This window comes from Lucilia cuprina, chromosome 5 (genome assembly GCF_022045245.1).
Source record: "Lucilia cuprina isolate Lc7/37 chromosome 5, ASM2204524v1, whole genome shotgun sequence".
Classification (NCBI taxonomy): Eukaryota; Metazoa; Arthropoda; class Insecta; order Diptera; family Calliphoridae; genus Lucilia; species Lucilia cuprina.
Genome location: NC_060953.1, coordinates 43,032,877 through 43,053,187, shown reverse-complemented (window position 1 = coordinate 43,053,187; position 20,311 = coordinate 43,032,877). Strand labels below are relative to the sequence as shown.

General features: G+C 32.0%; 7 protein-coding genes and 1 pseudogene across 10 annotated transcripts; 4 read left to right on the top strand and 4 right to left on the bottom strand.

Annotated features, from left to right (window-relative positions):
• The first annotated feature begins 228 nt into the window (after positions 1 to 228).
• Positions 229 to 1,684, top strand: LOC111683499 (transmembrane protein 267). Its single transcript, XM_023445577.2, has 2 exons — positions 229 to 735; positions 796 to 1,684. Exons 1-2 carry the CDS (start codon positions 445 to 447, stop codon positions 1,171 to 1,173), a joined length of 669 nt encoding a protein of 222 aa, XP_023301345.2. The 5' UTR covers positions 229 to 444; the 3' UTR covers positions 1,174 to 1,684.
• Positions 1,685 to 4,119: 2,435 nt separating this feature from the next.
• On the bottom strand, positions 4,120 to 6,884 carry LOC111683487 (GPI mannosyltransferase 3). 3 transcript variants are annotated; one of them, XM_046952682.1, is made up of 7 exons: positions 6,714 to 6,884; positions 6,420 to 6,573; positions 5,887 to 6,354; positions 5,698 to 5,826; positions 5,378 to 5,632; positions 5,112 to 5,309; positions 4,120 to 5,036 (listed from the first exon to the last, which is right to left on the bottom strand). In XM_046952682.1, exons 2-7 carry the CDS (start codon positions 6,545 to 6,547, stop codon positions 4,508 to 4,510), a joined length of 1,707 nt encoding a protein of 568 aa, XP_046808638.1. In that variant the 5' UTR covers positions 6,548 to 6,573; positions 6,714 to 6,884; the 3' UTR covers positions 4,120 to 4,507. The 3 variants fall into 3 exon arrangements, with proteins under 3 accessions (XP_046808638.1, XP_023301330.2, XP_023301329.2); XM_023445562.2 differs by having other exon boundaries at positions 4,120 to 4,702; positions 4,793 to 5,036; positions 6,420 to 6,883; XM_023445561.2 differs by having other exon boundaries at positions 6,420 to 6,884.
• Positions 6,885 to 7,726: 842 nt separating this feature from the next.
• On the top strand, positions 7,727 to 8,441 carry LOC111683502 (transcription elongation factor 1 homolog). Its single transcript, XM_023445581.2, has 2 exons — positions 7,727 to 7,869; positions 8,042 to 8,441. Exon 2 carries the CDS (start codon positions 8,049 to 8,051, stop codon positions 8,295 to 8,297), a length of 249 nt encoding a protein of 82 aa, XP_023301349.1. The 5' UTR covers positions 7,727 to 7,869; positions 8,042 to 8,048; the 3' UTR covers positions 8,298 to 8,441.
• A 261-nt stretch (positions 8,442 to 8,702) lies between these two features.
• Positions 8,703 to 9,824, top strand: LOC111683500 (mpv17-like protein 2). The gene has a single exon (XM_023445579.2). It carries the CDS (start codon positions 8,979 to 8,981, stop codon positions 9,798 to 9,800), a length of 822 nt encoding a protein of 273 aa, XP_023301347.2. The 5' UTR covers positions 8,703 to 8,978; the 3' UTR covers positions 9,801 to 9,824.
• Positions 9,825 to 11,007: 1,183 nt separating this feature from the next.
• LOC111683493 (integrator complex subunit 10) lies at positions 11,008 to 13,437 on the bottom strand. Of its 2 annotated transcripts, none has more exons than XM_023445571.2 (7): positions 13,159 to 13,437; positions 13,023 to 13,090; positions 12,711 to 12,963; positions 12,370 to 12,653; positions 11,799 to 12,309; positions 11,558 to 11,725; positions 11,008 to 11,497 (listed from the first exon to the last, which is right to left on the bottom strand). In XM_023445571.2, the coding sequence occupies exons 1-7, from the start codon at positions 13,291 to 13,293 to the stop codon at positions 11,045 to 11,047; spliced, it is 1,872 nt and encodes a 623-aa protein (XP_023301339.2). In that variant the 5' UTR covers positions 13,294 to 13,437; the 3' UTR covers positions 11,008 to 11,044. The 2 variants fall into 2 exon arrangements, with proteins under 2 accessions (XP_023301339.2, XP_046807427.1); XM_046951471.1 differs by having other exon boundaries at positions 12,711 to 12,979; positions 13,159 to 13,301.
• An 84-nt stretch (positions 13,438 to 13,521) lies between these two features.
• On the top strand, positions 13,522 to 15,930 carry LOC111683491 (protein arginine N-methyltransferase 7). The gene is made up of 3 exons (XM_023445565.2): positions 13,522 to 15,330; positions 15,388 to 15,539; positions 15,603 to 15,930. Exons 1-3 carry the CDS (start codon positions 13,603 to 13,605, stop codon positions 15,862 to 15,864), a joined length of 2,142 nt encoding a protein of 713 aa, XP_023301333.2. The 5' UTR covers positions 13,522 to 13,602; the 3' UTR covers positions 15,865 to 15,930.
• A 326-nt stretch (positions 15,931 to 16,256) lies between these two features.
• LOC111683511 (tektin-B1) lies at positions 16,257 to 18,892 on the bottom strand. The gene is made up of 4 exons (XM_023445590.2): positions 18,396 to 18,892; positions 17,871 to 18,302; positions 17,582 to 17,804; positions 16,257 to 16,833 (listed from the first exon to the last, which is right to left on the bottom strand). Exons 1-4 carry the CDS (start codon positions 18,605 to 18,607, stop codon positions 16,399 to 16,401), a joined length of 1,302 nt encoding a protein of 433 aa, XP_023301358.2. The 5' UTR covers positions 18,608 to 18,892; the 3' UTR covers positions 16,257 to 16,398.
• Positions 18,893 to 19,230: 338 nt separating this feature from the next.
• On the bottom strand, positions 19,231 to 20,193 carry LOC124420241 (annotated as a pseudogene).
• Between the last annotated feature and the right edge of the window lie 118 nt (positions 20,194 to 20,311).

Sequence of the window (20,311 nt, the reverse complement as noted above, 5' to 3'; positions counted from 1 at the left end):
AAAAAGCTATTTTCCTCTCTTTCGCACAAAACGAATTCAATGATTTTTTTAGCTGTATTTTATATACCTCTTCTCACCAAACAATTTCAATATCAAACAAAAGCTGATTTTAGACTTTTTCAAATGTCAAAAGTGACATCTCTGTATACTTTGTGATAGACGATTTTAAGCCGCTGCCAAAGTTATGTCCACCTAAAAATTTTAATTTCATGACTATAAAAATGTATTTTTGGCCGTCATTTCAAAAAAAGTGATACGCCGTTAATCTTTTTTTGTAGCAGTGCTTTGCTGTTCCACAATAATAATGAGAAATATAATATAAATATTGTGAAAATCTATATTAAACACAAATGAGATAGAAAAAACATTTCCTTAATCAAAACAACACACAGAAGCCGTCCTTAACTTATATTCTTTGAATATTTGTCGTATTTAATTGATTACATGCACTGTCATCTTATGGTTTATATGCGCATTATACTCACCACATTGGTGAGCATTACCTGTTTATTGGGTGATAATTTTGTGGAATTAACTCAACATCCGATGTTAAAGGCTTTAGCAGACAATGCTACACATGCTGCGATAGGAGCTCTGTCGGGTATAGCATTTGCTGTGCAATTTTACGAAAGAACAAGTCATTTCTTTGGTTGGTTTCTTATATTTACATGTTTTGCTTGCTCCAGTTTAATTGATGTGGATCATTTTATAGCCGCTAGAAGCTGGAGCTTGGAGGTAAGTACTCTAGAGCGTAGGGGGTATATGTATGTATAAAATTAACTTTTTTCCCAACAGGATGCCACAAATCTTATGCGTCGCCCCTTTTTACACTGTTCAACGTTTATTTTTGGTTTATTGTTGTTTTACATTTGCAACGCCTGTCTGAATTACTTCAAGTGGAGTCTCTTTTTTGGTGTTTTACTTTGTGCCTTCATAACACATCATACACGTGATGCCATTAGACGTGGCTATTGGTTCTATCCCTGGGGTCATACCGATAAAATACCCTATTTAGCTTATATTCTCATAACTATAGCTACTCCGTATGTCATTGGTCAATTACATGCTTTATGCCGCAGTTCTGTGGTTCAGCAATTCCTAGGTCAATATATTAAATTAAATGAAAATTATCATCATAAAGATATCAGGGGTTATAGATATATGCAGGTTTAATAATATCACTTTAATTATGATAATTTATTTAATAAAAACCAAAGCTTTAACTAGATTTTTAAATATAACAAAAGACAGCAAACGAAACATACTTAGTAACAACACTTGTGATAGAGTCAAAGAAAACATTTAGATAATTTAAATTTAACTTAAACTAGCTCACGATTTAAAATATATATACTCTCTATTATTAATTACTTCCTTGATCTAGATTAAAAAAAAATCAATTCTTCCATAATTAAAAACTAATTATTGATATCATAATTAATTTTACTATAAGCTTTTAGATTTATACAAATATAAATTCATTAATTTTTTTTATTTGAATTTATTTTTACGAATTATTGTGATATAACTGAAAAGTTATTAATAAATTAAAGTAGATTAAGTGCTTTTTATTTCTCTATTTAGGTAGTATACGTATAAAGTGTATAACACTTAATTTCAACTAAATGCATGGCAAAATGAAATAAAAATCAATAAAATAATAAATAACTAAGCTTACGGCAAATTGAGGCATTCAAAAGTGCTTGAAATCTTTATTAAGAATGTTGAACGAACTCTTTCAAATGCCGCAGTTAAAGCCCTATTTAAATCGATTCGGATTTTTGAAACTTTTAATAATAGCGTCTAATTTAATGATGACATCTTTTAGACGGAAAATTTGTATACCTCTGTACTAGAACTGAACTAAAGTCTTGTCTATAGCTTAGTACAGTCTATGGTCTAACAGATAATTAGTTAAGTAGTTTAAAACTAAGTAATATTTAAAACAAGTAGGAAAGTATAGTCGGACATGACCGACCATATAATACCCTACACCATGAGTATATTTTTAAAATTTTTATTTTTTATAAAGAAACTTTTATGTTAAATATTACCATAATTCCAAAATATTTAAGCAATTTATTGATAAAAAAACTAAAATTTCTAAATGAGGTTTTTTATAGGTCAAATATTGGCCGATCCTCGGTAAATTTGGGAAAAGGATATATTTTTAAACAGTTAGTTTTGTTGAGTTTCATTGCGATACAAATGGTTACAAGTCAATTTTAGACGTTTAAGACATTTTTTGAATGGTGGTTTGTATGGGGGCTAGGGTCAAATAAGGGCCGTTCCTTACGAAAATCTGCAGTGTCATTTATACTTATTTGTGGCAATTTTTAGAGAGATAATAGAATATTTGACGTAATTATGGCATAAAAAGTTTAAATCGGAAGGTACGGTTGTATGCTTCGTCCCTGTGCCAAAAAACATGCTTGGTCCAAATTTCATCTAATTATCTTGAAAATTGCGGATTGTACCTTGCGCACAAGGTTTACATGGACAGCCAGCCAGACGGACGGACATGTCTTAAACGACTCAAAAAATGATTCTGAATCGATCGGTATACTTTAATGTGGGTATTGGACCAATATTTTTGTATGTTACAAACATCAGCACAAACGTATAATACCCTCCCCACTATAGTAGTGTAGGGTATAAATATGAACCCCTATTCTACATTTCGGTTACGTTTCCGCATTCAGCTACGCAACGATCGAAAATTGGTATTCCAGCAAAAATGCTTTACTATTGTCTGTATTCTGCATTACGATAGTTACTACGTTTTTGTAAGTTGGTATTTTAGTGACGAAGCTTCAAATCGAAATGCAGAATATCAAAATTGGCAAACGAAGAAAACTTCGATTCGAATTGAAATGAAGAGCAGGGGTGATTAATTTTCCATGTCTGGTTGACATAATAATCTCAATTTATTGATGAAGTTAAGATAAACGTTTAAAATTCACTAGACATTTCTTTTTATATAAGTTTGGCATTCCGTTTGTAATTTATATAATCGGTATAATTTTCCAAACCTATAAAGTATATATACTCTGTATCCTTATAGATAGCGGAGTCGTTTAAGCCATGTCCGTATGTCTGTCTGCTTGTATGTCTGAATGTTTGTTGTAATCAGTTTTTAGAGGACTCCAGATATCGGTGAGTTCCGAATCTTCAAAAATTCTGTTAGACATGTTTTAAGGAAGAACGCTATTTAATATCAGCAAAATCGGTCCATAAAAAACAGAGATATGAGCAAAAATCCGAGACAACCTCTGCAAATTTCTACAAACATGCAAAAAACAAAATACATAATCATACGGTAAATTTTGTTATTGTACGCTTGTTTATAAAACAAGGCAGAGCGAGAGCAGCAGAGCGAGAGCAGCACTAGTGTGTTGATAATGGCTTGAAACATAAAATTAAGTATGTGGAGCCTGGCTTATGTTAGAAGCCATAAAATGGAACTTTTTGGTACTTTTTCGCTTTTTAAAAGGTACTTTTTGAATTTTCTATAATATTGAACCCAAAAATAAAAAAATTAAGTATGTAGAGTCTAAATTAGGTGAGATGCCATAAAGGGGAACTTTTTTGTTCTTTTTCGTTTTTCAAAGGGTACTTTTTAAATAGGGTTCTATAAATCGACTTTCGAATAATCGAACAATCTACTTTTTGTCGAAAAAAGACGAAGTCTCTTCGAAAAGAGTCGAAAAAAGGTCGGAAAAATTAAAAAAAGTCGAAAAGTTGGAAAAATTCAAAAAGTCGAAAAAAATCAAAAAAGGTCGAAAAGTCGATATTTAACTAATTGAAAAAAGTCGAAAAGTCGACTTTTAACTAAATACAAAAAGTCGAAAAGTCGACTTTTCGTTTCAACTATAGAACCCTATTTTTAAATATTCTATAATATTGATATAATATACTGAGCTTTTAAAAAATATAATAATTTTAAAATACAATTATCCATTTCACAATCGACGTTGTATCGTAGTATGTCGTAAATTTTTATTATTGTTTTGTTTTTGTTTCAAAAAATTTTATTTGAAAAATTTTTATGACATACAGTGCTACAACGATACGACATTGATTGTGAATTGGACAAATAAAACTAGAAACTTGTTTAATTTTTTATTATTTTTTTTATTAAAAAACTGAACTCATTTTTTTTATTATTTTTTAATTAAAAAAATATTTTGCACTTGGTTCTTTGTAAATTTTTTAAATACAATTTTTTTTAAGAGTATTGCAAGTTAAAACGACGAAAGAAAAAAGTTAATCATCAAAAATAAATTAACACAAAAATTTAAACGCCCACATTTAAAATTAAAATAGTAAATTATGTTTAAAAATATAATTATAGCCTACACAGATTATTAAATAATAATTATTTTGATCTTTTGTACCAGGTGGATAAAAATAAAAAGCCTTTTGGTAGGTAATTGAAACAAGCAACTAGTTCTTAGTTAAGCGTAGTTGAAAGGTGGAGTTAGGTATTTAAAGCATAAACTTTAAATCAATTGAACATATTAGTTTCGGTGGTAAATTCATCTTGGCCATAAAGTATATTTTCATTAGATTCAGCTAGTTTGGCTAGATTTAATTTCTCTTCATCGTGACTTTGAAATTCTTCACGATTAAAGGTATTCTCTTCACCCGTGCGTAAACGTTGAAAAACTAGTATATTTTTACCAGTTCTTGTTTGTACATGCTGTAAAAAAGAGTCAACATTTAACTGTTTCTCCTTAATGAGGCGGGACCATTCATTAAGGACTAATTGGGGTTCAACATTAGGATTTACCTCCGCATTGGCTATCCTATGCAAGAGTTTATAGTCCACCAGGAATTCATTGATTTGTTGAGCTAATGGTTCATACAACACCACATGCGAAGGTTTCGCTGTGCGTGGATATGAAGGGATGTGTGAACGTAACCAGTGTACGGGTGAATCGTAGAATTGATCAGCTTCGTCCTTGTAGTTGTTTTGTTGCTTTAGATTTGGTTCACATGTAAGAAAGCGCATGGTAACATTTTGATGCATGTGACTAGAGAAATTAGAAATAATAAGAAAATAATATTCAAATAGTTTAAACGATTATTTTTGTAATTTCCTCTTGTACCTATAGTAGGGAGTCGAATGACAGGGCATCAAAAATAATATACTAGCTGGATGCTTTTGTTCATCACGATAATCCTTAGCTATATCGTGTAATCTATCCATTACTTCCAAGGGGCCTCTTTGATGAATGGTACTTAAATACCAGGCCGGTAAGGCATTGCCAAAAACAATGACGGCCGCTATAAACCATAATGATAATCTAAACAAAATAAATAGTTAATATAAAAGAATAACACAATAAAATTGTTTATATTATTCAGCAATTACCTAGAAGCTTTGTAACTCCATCTGGTCAAGGTATCGGCCGTAATGTATAAACATAGAGGCAGTAAAACACTTACAAATCTAAATTCTTTATGTTCAATTGCACTCAAGGCACAAAGAGAAAGTAAAATAGTTATAAGTAAATACTTGCGTACAGGATAAACCTCACGATGGCGTACAGTCTCCATGATGCCAAAAAGGAATGGCAAAAAATTTATACCCAAAACAGTGGGTAAACCAACAGTAAAGTACCAATACCTATAAATCAAATCATATTTTTTAATTACATACTAAAGATATTATTTTCTGACTTCTTAACTTACCAAGGATGAGATCCATAGAAACTGCCTATATTATGGAAAATATTATATTTTAAAAACTCATAGGGAGTTATTAAAAGTTCTCCATGCATATACGAATCAATGCCAATACAAACAGCAGCCACAATTGAACTAAAATTATAATCAAATTATAATTTGTTTATTATGCGTATAAAGTCAATTTCCACATACCCAATAATCAAGTAACGTTTAAAGATTAATTCAGTCCAGGATAATTTTGATTTACGCAAATGATAAACTACCAAAGGCAACCAAATCAGGGCAGCAGTTGGTCTTAAGAAACAGCATAAAGCAGCGGGCCACAAATAAGCAACACCCTCTCCATACCAAGGAAAATAACTTAAAGCTATTGTTGTTAATGAGGTTTCCAAAGTGTTGGACAAAGTACGCGAACCGGTATAGAACCAGAACCAGGGCACTATTATAAGAAATAGAGCCCATTTCTTTTTGCCCGACCAAATAAAGAAACGATAATCTGAATAGGCAGACAAGGTGGCTTGTAGAATGCGTGGTAACAAGATCAATAATTGGGCCGTATCACAACTAAATATGGCCAATAGTTTATAGACACCAGCTATAATAAGGGGATACACATAACTGCGTATACCCTGCAGCCATTCCCAGGTTAAGTATCCATAACTATAATAAAAAAGGTTAAGTATAAACATGATTTAATCTTTAAATTAATATTATTGTTTTCGTACCCAAAGGTTAATTTATGCGCCACTTCTAAACTCTGCCAGTATTCATCGGGCACATAAAATGTTTTCACCACAAACACTGAAGCTAAACGTACAGCAAACAAAAGCAAAAATACCACTAGTAGATTCATCTTTTTCAACTTTGATTCATAGAAATCTAGATTATTTAATAAATATTTTTTTTACAAAACCATAAACTAGCAAGAACACTGTGTGTTATAGTTTACAATAAGAAAACTAGTTTATTTAAAAAAAAAATGCGCCACGTTTTTGCCAAAAACAAAATAAAAAATTCACTTTTTCTCTACAATGCCTTAAAATAAATTATGTTATGCGTTAAGGCTTTTTGGTCACACAAATATGCTAAAAATAAACAAAATATATGTAAGTTAAATATTCTTTGCTATTAATTGTGAACTAAAAAAACAAAAATAAAAAAACTGGCCGGCTTGTTGTTGTATGATTATTTATATGACGTCATCAACAAAATGACGCTTATGTCTGCAATAAACTTGGCAGCACTTTATTGTATATTTGTTTTAGGTCAGGGCTGGTAAATGAAATATTTCTTGACGGAAATATATATTAAATATTTGTAGCTATTTTTTACATAGAACCGTTATACTGACTATTTTAAAGAAAAAACTTTTCCATCTTTAAATTCTGCAAAATTTTTGTGGGCGAACATAAAACCATTGACATTTCCTTTTTTCAGGATCGATCCATTTTTGGTCTTTAAAAAAATCATTCTATAAGATTAAACAGATTAGTTATTTATTAAAATTTTAAGAAATTTTACACTAGGAAACTTTTTTTGGGAAACTTTTGATTTTGCATGAGAGAGAAAGAGAAGGAATATCATTCATCTCTCTCACGGTACGGAGTTTCCCGTACTCGGAAACTTGTTTTGTTATTCTTCTCATTCGTACAACAAATCAATGCAATTAGTACATAGTTTCTGAAATAAAAGTTTCTATGTGTGGACATTTAGGAAACTTCAAAAGAGAATTAAGAAAAAGTTTCTCTACGAAAGTTTCCTAGTGTGGACCTTCACTAACTAAGCGGCAATGTTTTTAATACAAATTAAAATTTCTTGGCAAAACAAGATAAATCTTGTTTTGGTTTATTTACGTTTTTGAATGACAGAACGACGGATTAAAAAAATTAATTACAAAATGTTTTAACATTATTCCAGATTACAATAGTTATTTGTAAAATACATTGAATTAATACAAAATGAAAATTTATTATTTCATTATAATATAAAGCACCTTTTATTACGTCTAGATACCATTTCAAATGTACTTATGTAAAAATCGCTAGAATTGTTAAATAAAACGTTAAAGAGACATCACTTGTAAGACGCCATGTTTTAAAATAAAAATATTAAAAACAAATATTTTTCTAGAAGAAAATTGTTTTAATATTTTTAATAAAAATTTCGATATAAAGTGTAAGTTAAAAAGAAAAAAACAAAATATATAAATAGAGAAAAGTTAATAATACTTTATTTACAAACTTATACCATATGAAATCTGCACATATTTGTTGTTATTTGCTTACCCAAGCAGTCATAACTTGCCACAGCCAACCAACTAAAACATATTTGATTTTTTTTGTTATAGTTTCAAAATGGGAAGACGTAAATCAAAGAGAAAGCCACCGCCAAAACGTAAAAATATTGAACCTTTAGATCAACAGTTTAATTGTCCTTTTTGTAATCATGAAAAGTCGTGTGAAGTTAAAATGGATAAAGGCCACAATGCGGCGCGTATAAGTTGTCGTGTTTGTCTTGAGGATTATCAAACAACAATTAATTTCCTATCAGAACCTTTAGATGTTTACAATGATTGGGTGGACGCTTGTGAAACAGCTAATTAAACTAAGACATATTCTCTTACTGTAAGATAATTTAATTTCCATTAAATATAAAATATTAGTTAAACAAAAGATTTCGCTCACAATTAATAAAATAAAACACGGTAACCGGACAAAGGCAAGAGACAAGTTTGCCAATTAAATAAATCCATGGTGTTTTATCAATTAAAATGATACTGTGGTATCAAACCGTATTTCATGAAATTGAAAGTGCTGTTTTGTTTTTAATAAATTTGAATATTTAGGATTTTTACTCTAAAATATCCTAATGAACACGGTTCATTGTCCTGGAGAAAAAACTTTGGGTCGTTCGGGAGCAGAGATCCAATTGTCGTGGGAACGTCGTCTATGTTCCTAATTTTAGTTTGTTAGTTAATTAGTAAGTTAGTTAATTAATAGTTTGCTAAAATTATGTTTTTGTACTCGAAAACAAATTTTAATAATTTCATAACACAAAAATTTACAATTAACAAAACGCCTTATCGCCTGTGGCCTTAATTGTGGTTGACCATCAATGCAAGTAAGGTAAAAAATAAAGGGTGGCAATATTCTCATGAGCAAAAACAAAGTGGTCAGGTGTAAATAATGTCTGTGGTTAGAAGTAAAGGAACGTACAAATTTAGCGTTAAGTTATTAAAATAAAAAAAATTAAAGTGAATTTATAATTAATTAAAAACAAAAATAATGTTTGCTATAAGTAAAGCTACAAATTACACAACTTTAATATTGCGTCAAACGACAATTTCCAGAAGTTATTGTCAATTTCACCACAAAACAACGAAAAGTATAAGAAAACAGCTGGCTGAAAATTCCTCCCTATTTAAAGCAACAACAACAACAACAATAAACCCCATAAAAATATCATCCCCAAAAAATGTTCAGTTACAAATCTATAGAATCAAACACAACTGTAGCAATAATAATATAAAAAATCCAATTACCAAAGAAACAAAATTTATAGCAATACGCAGATTATGGAAGAATATCTTTGGAAAATACTTACTAATGACCAATATTATAGGTTCCGGTGTTCTAATGGTTTTTGGTGATGTTATGGCCCAAGAGATTGAATTTAGACGTGGCCTACCAAATGCACAACGTTATGATTGGCAGCGTATAGGACGTATGTTTATAGTGGGTGCCTTGCAAGGACCTCTACATCATTACGTTTACAATTGGATGGATAAAGTGATGCCGGTGGCAAATTTTAAAAATGTTATGAAAAAAATCTTAATAGATGAATTAATAATGTCTCCGGCTTGTATATTTATATTTTTCTATTCGGCTTGTTTCCTAGAACGCAAAACCTTTAAGGAAACCAACGATGAACTTAAGGAGAAATTTCTTTTTATCTATCTTATAGATTGGATGCTATGGCCTGGTGCTCAGTATCTTAATTTCCGTTATTTAGAAACGAAATATCGTGTTACATTTGTTAATGTATGTACGGCTTTGTATAATATTTTTATGTCCTATGTAAAGCATGATTACAATGTACAAGTGTAATGGCTATTAAAAATATGAAAATAATCTTTGTGTAAATTATTAAAATGTCTAGTAAATCATTTTTATTTATACACACGTATTAGATAGTTATCACTAAAATAGAACAACTCATTCATACCTTTAATAGTATGCTTTCGATTTTATTCCGTTTTATTGTATAAGAAAAAGTTTAGTAAATTTTTTGATGATTTAGCGATGTATCTTTGTCTTAGACCTAATGAATTTCATTAAAATTGATCTATTGTTTTCCTAAAGATTGTAATAACTTGACAAAATTTGGTACATATCACATTGAATTAATTTAAAAATATTTTCAAATAAAATTTATTTATGATTCAATTAAATATTTTTAAAACTAAACTTTTGGCTAATGGAAAAAAGTTAGTGGAACAACATCAAATGTATTTCATATGTAAGGGCTTGAAATAAAACTATGTCTTCGTTTTTATACCCTACACCACTATAGTGGGGAGGGTATTATACGTTTGTGCTGATGTTTGTAACATACAAAAATATTGGTCCAATATCCACCTTAAAGTGTACCGATCGATTCAGAATCATTTTTTGAGTCGATTAAGACATGTCCGTCCGTCTGTCCGGCTGGCTGTCCATGTAAACCCTGTGCGCAAGGTACAGGCCGCAATTTTCAAGATAATTTGATGAAATTTGGACCAAGCATGTTTTTTTGGCACAGGGAAATGGTTGAAATCGGTCCATTATTTCACCTAGCCCCCATACAACCGTACCTCCCGATTTGAACTTTTTATGCCATAATTACGTCAAATATTCTATTATCTCGCTAAAAATTGGCACAAGTAAGTTTTATATAAGTATAAATGACACTGCAGATGTTCGTAAGGATCGGCCCTTATTTGACCCTAGCCCCCATACAAACCCCCCTTCAAAAAATGTCTTAAACGTCTAAAATTTACTTGTAACCATTTGTATCGCAATGAAACTCAACAAAACCAACTGTTATTTAAAAATATATCCTTTTTCCGAGGATCGGCCCATATTTGACCTATATAAAGCCTCATTTAGAAATTTTAGTTTTTTTTTATCAATAAATTGCTTAAATATTTTGGAATAATATTCAACATAAAAGTTTCTTTATAAAAAGTAAAAATATTAAAAATATACTCATGGTGTAGGGTATTATATGGTCGGCCATGCCCGACTATACTTTACTACTTGTTCCACTGTAAACTTAATAAAAAAACATAGTATATTTAAAAAAAAGTAAATTAAAATTGGCCAACTTCTACATCAAATAAAAAATGCATAAGACGCATATGTTCTTGGCTAATAAAATTCGCTATCAACGCTGTGACATTTTCATTCGAACGTGATATTTGTTGTTTTATTATCAAGCGAAAATCTTCTCTTACACCCTTATCTGAACCACGAGTACGAGTCCGTGCACCAGCAGTTCCGGTGCTACCAATTGCCGGCACATTATTGGCGGTAAAATCAAAATTAAAATCTTCATTGTGCGAATGCCAAATGTACATGAATTCCTCAATAAAATCAATGTTTATCAAAAAAGCAGTAAAATTGTGAAATGTAAACGAACGGCGATTGGTTATTATGGAAAATATTTGCTCAGCAATTTCTTTTTCGCGGGGATATTCCAGCTGAAGTAGTATCAAAAGATCGCCCAAAATATCGTCAGGACAATTGGGTTCATAGATTTTGCGCTAAAAGTAAAAGGTTGGATTAGAAGTCAAGCAAAATCAATTTTTTTTTATAAAACTTACACTTAAATTTGTTACTATCGCTTTGGTACAGTATTGTACTAAAGCTTTCTGGGTTAAAGGTATAAATATCATGTGTCGTGGTACCTTTAAGGTTAATTGTTCCAAAACTTGACCTTGGTTGGGAGGCAAATCGTTGATAATTTTTAAAATGCACTCAAAACCTTCGTACTAAAACATACAAAAAAAAAAAAAAAATAATGTTTATTTATTAAACTATTATTTTTAAATGATTTTTACTTACTGTTAATTTACCCTGCAACAAATTTAAACTTAATTTTAAAATATGATGTACTAAACTACTTTTTATAGTCATTTCGGACATAAGTTTTTTCGCCTCCTCCTGATGGCCAAAATATATGGCCAAATCAAATAGAAATCTAGATATCCACGGTGACAAGGGTAATGTTAAAAGAAGTTTACTAAAGTCCCTTTGAAATTGTTCGGTATTTAAAAGTTGCCAACATTGAGCCGCATGTACAAAGGCTTTAGAAATATCTTTACTTGTAGGTGTGGTCAATGATATGCGTGGTGGTTCCATGCTCTGAGCATCGGTACGTTCTAATTTCCAATCCGTGAAACCCTCAACTAACACATGATTAATTTCCATATCCTCTGGTCGTGTATTGCAGTTTTTAATGTAACAATGTAGAGAGTAAATAAAAAGTGTTGTAGCGTAAAATAATACTTGTGTACTGCCAGCGGCGCTTGTTGAAACTATCTCGATTAGTTTATCCCAATAAACATTTTGACCCCTTTCAAAAATTTTAAGTTTTTAAAGAAATCTTAAAAAATTATTAGTGTCTTAAACTCACCAGGTTTTATTAAAGGGCAAAAACGTTTCCCAACGTTGTATCTTGCCACAGAGCATTAAAACTTGAAAGATTTTCTTCCATACCTCGGTAGTATCACATTTCGTTTCATCTATAATTTGTCTGATATAATATTCCAAAGATATAGTAAACAAACGACACACCAAACCGGCTGGTAATTCTGGTGTTTTATGATAGATTAAAGGCAATGCTTCCTCCACCAACATTTCCTGATATTTTTGAGGATTTTGTTTCATGCCATCCGCTATCATTTCCAAAAGACGTGGCTGTAAAAACGATAACATCTAAATATTGTCAGGAAAAAAATTACTTGAAAAACTTACCGAATGTGTTACGGCTGCTTGTGGGAAACGTTTTAATACTAATAACAATAGCTTACATTGATTTAAACTATTTTCTGTATGATTAACGGTTAACATTAATATTTTATGCTGGACATCATAGGAAACATGTTGAAACATTTTAACATAGAATTCTTGTTCTGGGGTGATCTCATTTTCGGGAGCTCTTAAAGCATTTGTTAACTCATTAACTTCTTCCCATAGTTCTACATTTTGATTTTGAAATGTTAGAATGCTGGAAAAAGGGAAAACTAAGGGAGACTATAGTAGATTGGAAAACAAATTAAAACTTACATGTAACTAAAGCATTTTGCTGCTTCTTCACAATTGTTAGCATCCTTTTCCAAACGATAAGCCTCAAACTGAAAGTTTTTAATATTTATTATTAACATCAACAATTCTGTTTCCAAAAATATATTGACAAACTTACTTGTACATTAAAATTATTTGGAAATAAAGTTTTAGCTGTAATAATCCAAGATTTTGCCGAACAAGGATCTGTTGAGCGCAATTTTTTAGATTGTTCTATTATATACGTTTCATCATTACCGCAAGATACCTCCATTATATTTATATATTATTAAAAACACAAAAAAATTAATAATTCTTTTAATTGTTAGTAAAATAAAAAAAAATAAATATTTTATAATTTAATTTGTTTACAAAGTGTTTGTCTTATCAAATGTCACAAATAACCAGTAATGACAACACTATAACAAAATATGTTTTTTTAATTATGGCAATACTGTTAAGGCAAAATGAAAATAATCAATTCACAATAGTAAATTGTTATTCTGAATTGTTTGTTATTAATTTTCTAATGGGAAAACGCGTTTTTCTTACATAGTTTTAATTTTTTGCAAAATATATTTATATGCTCTTAAAATACGTGAAAACATTTCAATTTAAGTTTTCTAATATAAAAAGACAAATGGCAGTATTTACTCAAGTGCTTAACCCCATAACGGGTCAAAATGAATGGGCCTCACAAGAAGATTCTTACGACTATCATCAGGAAGTGGCAAATGCCGGTTTTGGTGATATGCTACACGATAAAGAAAGAAATCAAAAATATTATGCTGCCCTGCGTAAAACAATAGAAAAACTTCATAAACATGGCAAAGAGGCGCATGTTTTAGATATTGGCACGGGTACTGGAATACTTTCAATGATGGCTGTGGCTTCGGGTGCTGATTCGGTGACCGCATGTGAGGCTTTTATACCCATGGCCAATTGTGCTGAAAAAATTTTGGAAGCTAATAAGGTAAAAGATAAAATTACATTGATTAAGAAGAGATCTACGGATATAATTGTGGGTGAAGATATGCCGCGTAAAGCTAATATATTAGTTACCGAAGTCCTTGATACCGAGTTAATAGGGGAAGGTGCTATAGGTATCTACAATCACGCTCATGATCATTTGTTAACTGAAGATGTTATATGTATACCTTCTAAGGCTACCTGTTATGCTCAGGTTGTACAATCACCTTTGGCAGCACAATGGAATTCTTTAAAGATCTTAGCCAATTTGGATGGTGATATACTTTTAAATCCACCCAAAGATATAGCTAATTGTCAAGGTGAAGCTAATCTACATGATGTACAACTTTCTCAATTGCCGCTAGATCAATTTCGTCCTATTGCCGAGCCTTTTGAAATTTTTGAATTTGACTTTAATCGAAAACAATTCCGGGAGTTGGAAAGAGAACATAATCATATTCTAAAAGCTACAAGTGTTGGCTCCACAGATTTGGTGTTTTATTGGTGGGATATCAGTATGGACCTCGATGAGGAAATAAAACTTAGTTGTGCCCCATTTTGGGCACATCCCGAATTTAAACAATTGGCCAACGAAAATTATCCAGCTAAACCTTTAGCTAATGTTGTACCCTGGAGAGATCATTGGATGCAGGCTATATATTATATACCCAAACCCTTGAATATTACCAATGTTGGTGAAGAATTCATATTGAATTGTAATCATGATGAATACTCCTTATGGTTTGATGCTTTTAAGAAATCTGATGAAAATCTAAAAAAATCTGTTCCTCGCCACAGCTGCACCTGTTCCCTACATATGACCTATGGTCGTTCACGCATTGGACAATTGAATCAAAGTCCACGAAATAAGCGTTATTTAAATTATTTAGAGGAGCATATTAAACCCGATACACAAGTTTTGGTACTCGGTGATGGTTGTATTTTGGGCTTAGCCTGTGAACGTTTAAAAGCTTCCAAGGTATGGTGTCATGAACCCCATCGCTATTCAAGATATTTTATGGATTCTGTAGCAAAGTTTAATAATCTAACAAATGTAGAGTTTTTAGAAAAATTAGAGGATCTTAATGAGGCTAATTTACAAAATATAACTCATATTTTTGCGGAACCCTATTTCTTGACCTCTATACTACCTTGGGATAATTTTTACTTTGGCACTTTGTTAATGAAAATTATAGAAAATCTATCGGATAATGTAGAAATATCACCATTTGGTGCACGTATTTATTGTGTACCCGTAGAGTTTTTAGATCTACATAAAATAAGAACACCTCTTAAAGAATGTGAGGGTTTCAATCTAAAACTTTTTGATAAAATGGTTGAGGTAAGTCTTAACTCATATACAAACTAGTTTTTATAACATATTAGTACATTTTTTCAGAGTTCTACCTCTATAGCCCAGTCTAAAGTTGAAGCCCAACCTTTGTGGGAATATCCCTGTAGAGCTTTAGCACCACCGCAACAATTGTTACAAGTGGAATTTAGAAATTTCAACAAAGACGAATCAGTAAATGGAGACATTTCAATCGAATAGTAAGCACTCGATATTAATATTTTTAAATTTTTGTTATTTTTTTTTTTTATTTTTTGTTATAGTTCAGCAAGTTGTAATGGTATTGCTTTGTGGGTAGATTGGCTGCTAGATAATACTTCGAGAACAAAATCGATTGTAAGTTCTGGACCTTTGGAAGCAATAGAAACGGGTAAATTTATAAAATGGGATATGTTTGGACGTCAAGGTGTTAATTTGATAGGCAAAGCCCAAAATGTAGAAAATGGTAAAAGTATAGTTCAATGGAAAGTTGACTTCAGACCCAAATTGGGTAAATTAGATTTTAATTTTGAAATAAAGGTTTAACTTCTAAAACTTTCTCAGGAATTAAGTAAGCAATAAAATTTAACTAGTAACAACATTAAACAAGGAGTGGGTGGAGCTAATAAACAATTTCTTATAAAAGATCTATGGTTGAAGTGTTACGACATCAAAACCTATGCAAGCAATTTATGTAGTTCAAAAATGACTTCTGCAACATCATGCACTTCTCTGACGAAAAACTCGCCAACAGAGGAAAAACTGTAACAACATTAATCTACAGTTCCCACGACAATTGGATCTTCGCTCCGGAACGACCCGAGTCATACTCGGCCAAAGATTGTCAACCCAGCGACAGCTGTATGAACCGAAAGTTTTTTCCCCAGTAAAGAACTATCGGCCACAGTCGAGCTGTTACAACAACAACAACAGTCTATAATCTATTTTTGTTACTCAATAATGATCAAATGCTTTTTATTTTTATAAGATATATATCAATAAAATAAGATATATATAATCTATTTTTGTTACTCAATAACGATCAAATGCTTTTTATTTTTATAAGATATTTATCAAAAATTAATTTTTGGGAATTTCATTTTCCATTTTAGTTAAAACTATATTTCGTTCAGTTTGTCCTGCCGCTAACGGATTACTCTGACCAAATTCCCCACCCTTTAAACGTTGACGCAAATCTAACGCTCTTATATCTGTCATCAGCGAATGTTGTTTATTCTCCAAATCAATATTGATTTTTTGTGCATGCTCTTCCAATAGATTATAATTCGTTTTGGCCTCTTCGATTTTATCATTTAGACGACGACGTATCTCACGTATCTTTTGTACCTCAAAACAAAGTTGATCGTGTGCCTCATCTAAACACAACTCCATGCCGGAACGTTGAGCTCTATTTTCTAAACGAGTTTCAGCTAATTTCAAACCATCTGTTTTATCACGCAAAGCCTGTTCAAGGGTTTTAATTTCACATATGGCCTTTTCCATTTCATCTTTCATCTGTGAAGGAAATTGAAGTGAGGAGCTTTCATTGTATTTATGCAAAACCCTTTTGAGGGAATAATATGTTTCTCGCGAGGGGAGTTTGTATGGGGGCTAGGGTCAAATGAGGCTCGATTATTACAAAAATCGGTAGAGTCATTAAAAGTTCTATAAATTATGTTTTACCGACTTTCAGCACAAACCCAATGTAACCTCCCCACAAAAGTGGTGTAAGGCATAAAAATAATTCTTAAATATTGAATAGGGTTCTATAAATCGACTTTTAAATAATCGACTTTTGTCGAAAAAAGTCGAAGTCGACTATTTTGTTCCAAAAAAGTCGATAACTCGACTATCGTCTGTGAAAAAAGTCGAAAAGTCGACTTTGTGAATAAAAGTCGAAAAAAGCCAAAAAGTCTGAAAGTCGAAAAAAGTCGAAAAGTCGTAAAAATTTTAAAAATGTGGAAAAAAAGTCAAAAACTCTAAAATAGTCCGAAAAACTCGAAGTCAAAAAATAGTCGGAAAAAAGTAGAAAGAAGTCGAAAAATGTCGAAAAGACGGAAAAAGTCGAAAAGTCGACAATTTATAAAATACTTATAGTCGAAAAGTCTAAAAGTCGACTTTTATTTAAATGAAAAAAGTAGAAAAGTCGACTTTTAACTAAATGAAAAAAGTCGACTTTTCGTTTCAACTGTAGAACCCTAATAATGAATATTAAAAATATATGTACATATCACCATGGTTAAGTATTAAATTTTTTGCATACCTTTAGTTGTTGCCACTCCAATTCATTGCGAGCTTTCTGTGTTTCAAATATACGTTTACGAATAGTATGTTCAGTTCTTTCCTGCTGAGATTTTAGCATATTATTTGCCTTTTCTCGACAAACAAACAATGCTTCCCTTATAGCATACGTATCGGCCAATTCATTTTCAGCGAGTTGTTTCATATTTCTGGTGTGATCTAGCCATGATTGATATGAACACGAACTAGAATATAATAAATTGATTATAAAAATATATATATATATTCATCATTCATGGTAATGAATTTACTTTTTAGGATTCCTTGTGGCTTCGGTTTTATAGCTAATATTGGCCGCAAATTTATTAAGAGATGATTGCGACAAATCGATACTTTCTGCCTCGCTTTTATTATCGATTTCTAAATTTAATTTGAATTTAACCTCCTCTAGACGACACAACTTCTCCCATGCTTTTTGACACTGATCGGCGAGTAAACGTTGATTATTCTCCACCACTGTTAATTCATTTTTAATTTCACTATCAGCATCATCATAAGTCATTTCGGAGCCTAAACGACAATCGCGCATGGTTAAACATTCGCCTATAACCGATAGAGGTGTTTGTATAGCTTCTAGCTCTCGTTCGGTTGAGGCTTTTTCTTCTCTCAGTAATTTCATTTCACGTTCGATGCGTTCAAGAGTTTTCGAAATAACTTCTCTCCAACGATTTAGTTCAGAAATTCTTTGAATATAATAAAGATATATTTTAGAATCGTATTTTATAAAATCTAATCTAGGTTAGATAAAAATGATAAGGGAAAAAACTTGTATTTACCGATTATCCAATGCTTCATTGGTTTCATAATTTGTCCAATCACCTTCTATGCGTGTCTCATTTCTTAACGTCCTAGAGCTATGACGTATTTCGAAAGCATCATCTCGTCTAGCGTCAGCTACATTTCTCAAACTATTTACACGATTATGCCAATCCGATAGGGCTAAATGTTGCAATGGTTTCTCCAGTACTAACAATGATTTAAAAGACATATTTATGTAATTTGTTATTAAAAACTATAAAGTAATTATTAATTGCAAAAAAATCTATCCGAAAATAATGTTTGATTTCAAACACAAATCGTTTGATCGAAATATATTTTTCAAATAAAATTTTAAAAATGTCGCTGGCAACCAATATTGCCAAGGAAAATTATGGTTGCTATTATAGTTTCATAACAAATAGATATAAAAAAAGGATATTCGTGATAACTTTATATAGGTTAAATGAGGAGATTTTTTTACGACTGTTTCCAACGACATAGCATTTTATATGAAACTATCAGAACCAGGTATACTTTGGTACCCTTATCGTAATTAAAGAAAACCCATCATGTAGTAAGTCCGAGGGAACTCATTTACTGAATTAGTCAGTGAGTGAGTAACTACATAATTTTTTTTCACTAGTTAACGGTTGTTGTTGTTGTAGCAGATTAAACTATACAATTTTAATCCGGGGGTTCTGTATTTAGGTCCAAGCCAAGAAATTGGGCTACTTCAATGGGGTTAGTCCACAAATCCATTGGGCTAAGTGAAGTAGGGTGGGCTAGACAGTTAAATATGTGGTGGGTATCATGGGGACCCTGTCCACAAGATGGGCATATATTGGGGACGGCACTGTCTATGCGGGACCAGTAGGCGTTGAGCCTGTTGCTCCATCCCGATCTCAGTTGTGCCAGAGCAACTCTTGTTTTCCGCGGCAGGTTCTTCTCTATTTCTGCTATGGGCGGTGGGCGACCTCAAAGAACGACATTAATGCGGTAACCTGAAACCGCGGTATTGATGGCGTCTCTATGAATGTCGTTCAAAGCTGCTGTATACGAAGTCCGATCTAAGGGATCCTGAACATAACTTCGTATGCTGTCTTCGTATACACGAAAGTCCTTCCTGACATGCCTCGGGGGAGCATCCAACTGTGTGATGTTAAAGTTGGGATCACTCCTCCGGTGACATCCCAGGAGGAACTGTTTAGCCAGCATGACATTATGTTTCTTGACTGGGAGAGCATTCGTTTCCTCATGTAGATGGTGTTCTGAGGTTATTTGCATGCAGCCCGTTACAGTCCTTAGGACTGCATTTTGGCAGATTTGAATATTTCTCCACCGGGTATTACTCAGCGATGGAGACTACACTGGAGCAGCATAATTGACCACTGGCCGGCCAATTGTTTTATAGGTAGCCAACAAGGTTTCTTTGTCCATTCCCCAAGTGCTGCCGGATAGCGCTTTGAGGACCTTGTTTCTACTTCGTAATATGTGCGTAATTGCAGTGGCATGAGCTGAGGAAGTAAACAGGCTGTCAAAGGTGACCCCCAAAATCTTTGGGTGGTTCACAGTCGGAATTTGGTTTCCATCGACTACGACGCCTAGGTTCAAGTTTACCTCCTTCGTCCAGGTGGTGAAAAGTGTAGCTGAAGATTTCGCTGGTGATAGTTTCAAGTTACGCCCAGTGAAGAAGTTGTGTATTTCTTCGAGATTACCATTCACTCGATCACATAGCTTATCAACGTTTTGACAGCCGGTTCTACGTACCGGAATGACCCGAAATTTTTCAACCTCAGCAACAACTACACTAGTTAACGGTCAATTTAACTGCCAAAAATATTTTACTTTTATAGCGATTTTTTGTACATTTCAGAGAATTTTAAATAATTCTATTACCATCAGTGTTATGTTCGAAATTATGTTTTTGTTGTTT

Excerpts from the sequence above, each read along its gene's own strand:
- LOC111683487 (XM_023445561.2), bottom strand. The coding sequence starts at position 6,547 with ATGAATCTACTAGTGGTATTTTTGCTTTTGTTTGCTGTACGTTTAGCT. Across the intron at positions 5,827-5,886 it reads AAACGTTACTTGATTATTGG|TTCAATTGTGGCTGCTGTTT; the intron begins GTATGTGGAAAT and ends TTATAATTTTAG. Across the intron at positions 5,037-5,111 it reads CATTCGACTCCCTACTATAG|TCACATGCATCAAAATGTTA; the intron begins GTACAAGAGGAA and ends TAATTTCTCTAG.
- LOC111683511 (XM_023445590.2), bottom strand. The coding sequence starts at position 18,607 with ATGTCTTTTAAATCATTGTTAGTACTGGAGAAACCATTGCAACATTTA. Across the intron at positions 17,805-17,870 it reads GCCACAAGGAATCCTAAAAA|TTCGTGTTCATATCAATCAT; the intron begins GTAAATTCATTA and ends ATTATATTCTAG. Across the intron at positions 16,834-17,581 it reads TGGAGTGGCAACAACTAAAG|ATGAAAGATGAAATGGAAAA; the intron begins GTATGCAAAAAA and ends TTTCCTTCACAG.
- LOC111683500 (XM_023445579.2), top strand. The coding sequence starts at position 8,979 with ATGTTTGCTATAAGTAAAGCTACAAATTACACAACTTTAATATTGCGT.
- LOC111683493 (XM_023445571.2), bottom strand. The coding sequence starts at position 13,293 with ATGGAGGTATCTTGCGGTAATGATGAAACGTATATAATAGAACAATCT. Across the intron at positions 13,091-13,158 it reads CAAATAATTTTAATGTACAA|TTTGAGGCTTATCGTTTGGA; the intron begins GTAAGTTTGTCA and ends AAAAACTTTCAG. Across the intron at positions 11,498-11,557 it reads CGATAGTAACAAATTTAAGT|CGCAAAATCTATGAACCCAA; the intron begins GTAAGTTTTATA and ends TTTTACTTTTAG.
- LOC111683499 (XM_023445577.2), top strand. The coding sequence starts at position 445 with ATGCACTGTCATCTTATGGTTTATATGCGCATTATACTCACCACATTG. Across the intron at positions 736-795 it reads CTAGAAGCTGGAGCTTGGAG|GATGCCACAAATCTTATGCG; the intron begins GTAAGTACTCTA and ends TTTTCCCAACAG.
- LOC111683491 (XM_023445565.2), top strand. The coding sequence starts at position 13,603 with ATGCTCTTAAAATACGTGAAAACATTTCAATTTAAGTTTTCTAATATA. Across the intron at positions 15,331-15,387 it reads TTTTTGATAAAATGGTTGAG|AGTTCTACCTCTATAGCCCA; the intron begins GTAAGTCTTAAC and ends ACATTTTTTCAG. Across the intron at positions 15,540-15,602 it reads GGAGACATTTCAATCGAATA|TTCAGCAAGTTGTAATGGTA; the intron begins GTAAGCACTCGA and ends TTTTTGTTATAG.
- LOC111683502 (XM_023445581.2), top strand. The coding sequence starts at position 8,049 with ATGGGAAGACGTAAATCAAAGAGAAAGCCACCGCCAAAACGTAAAAAT.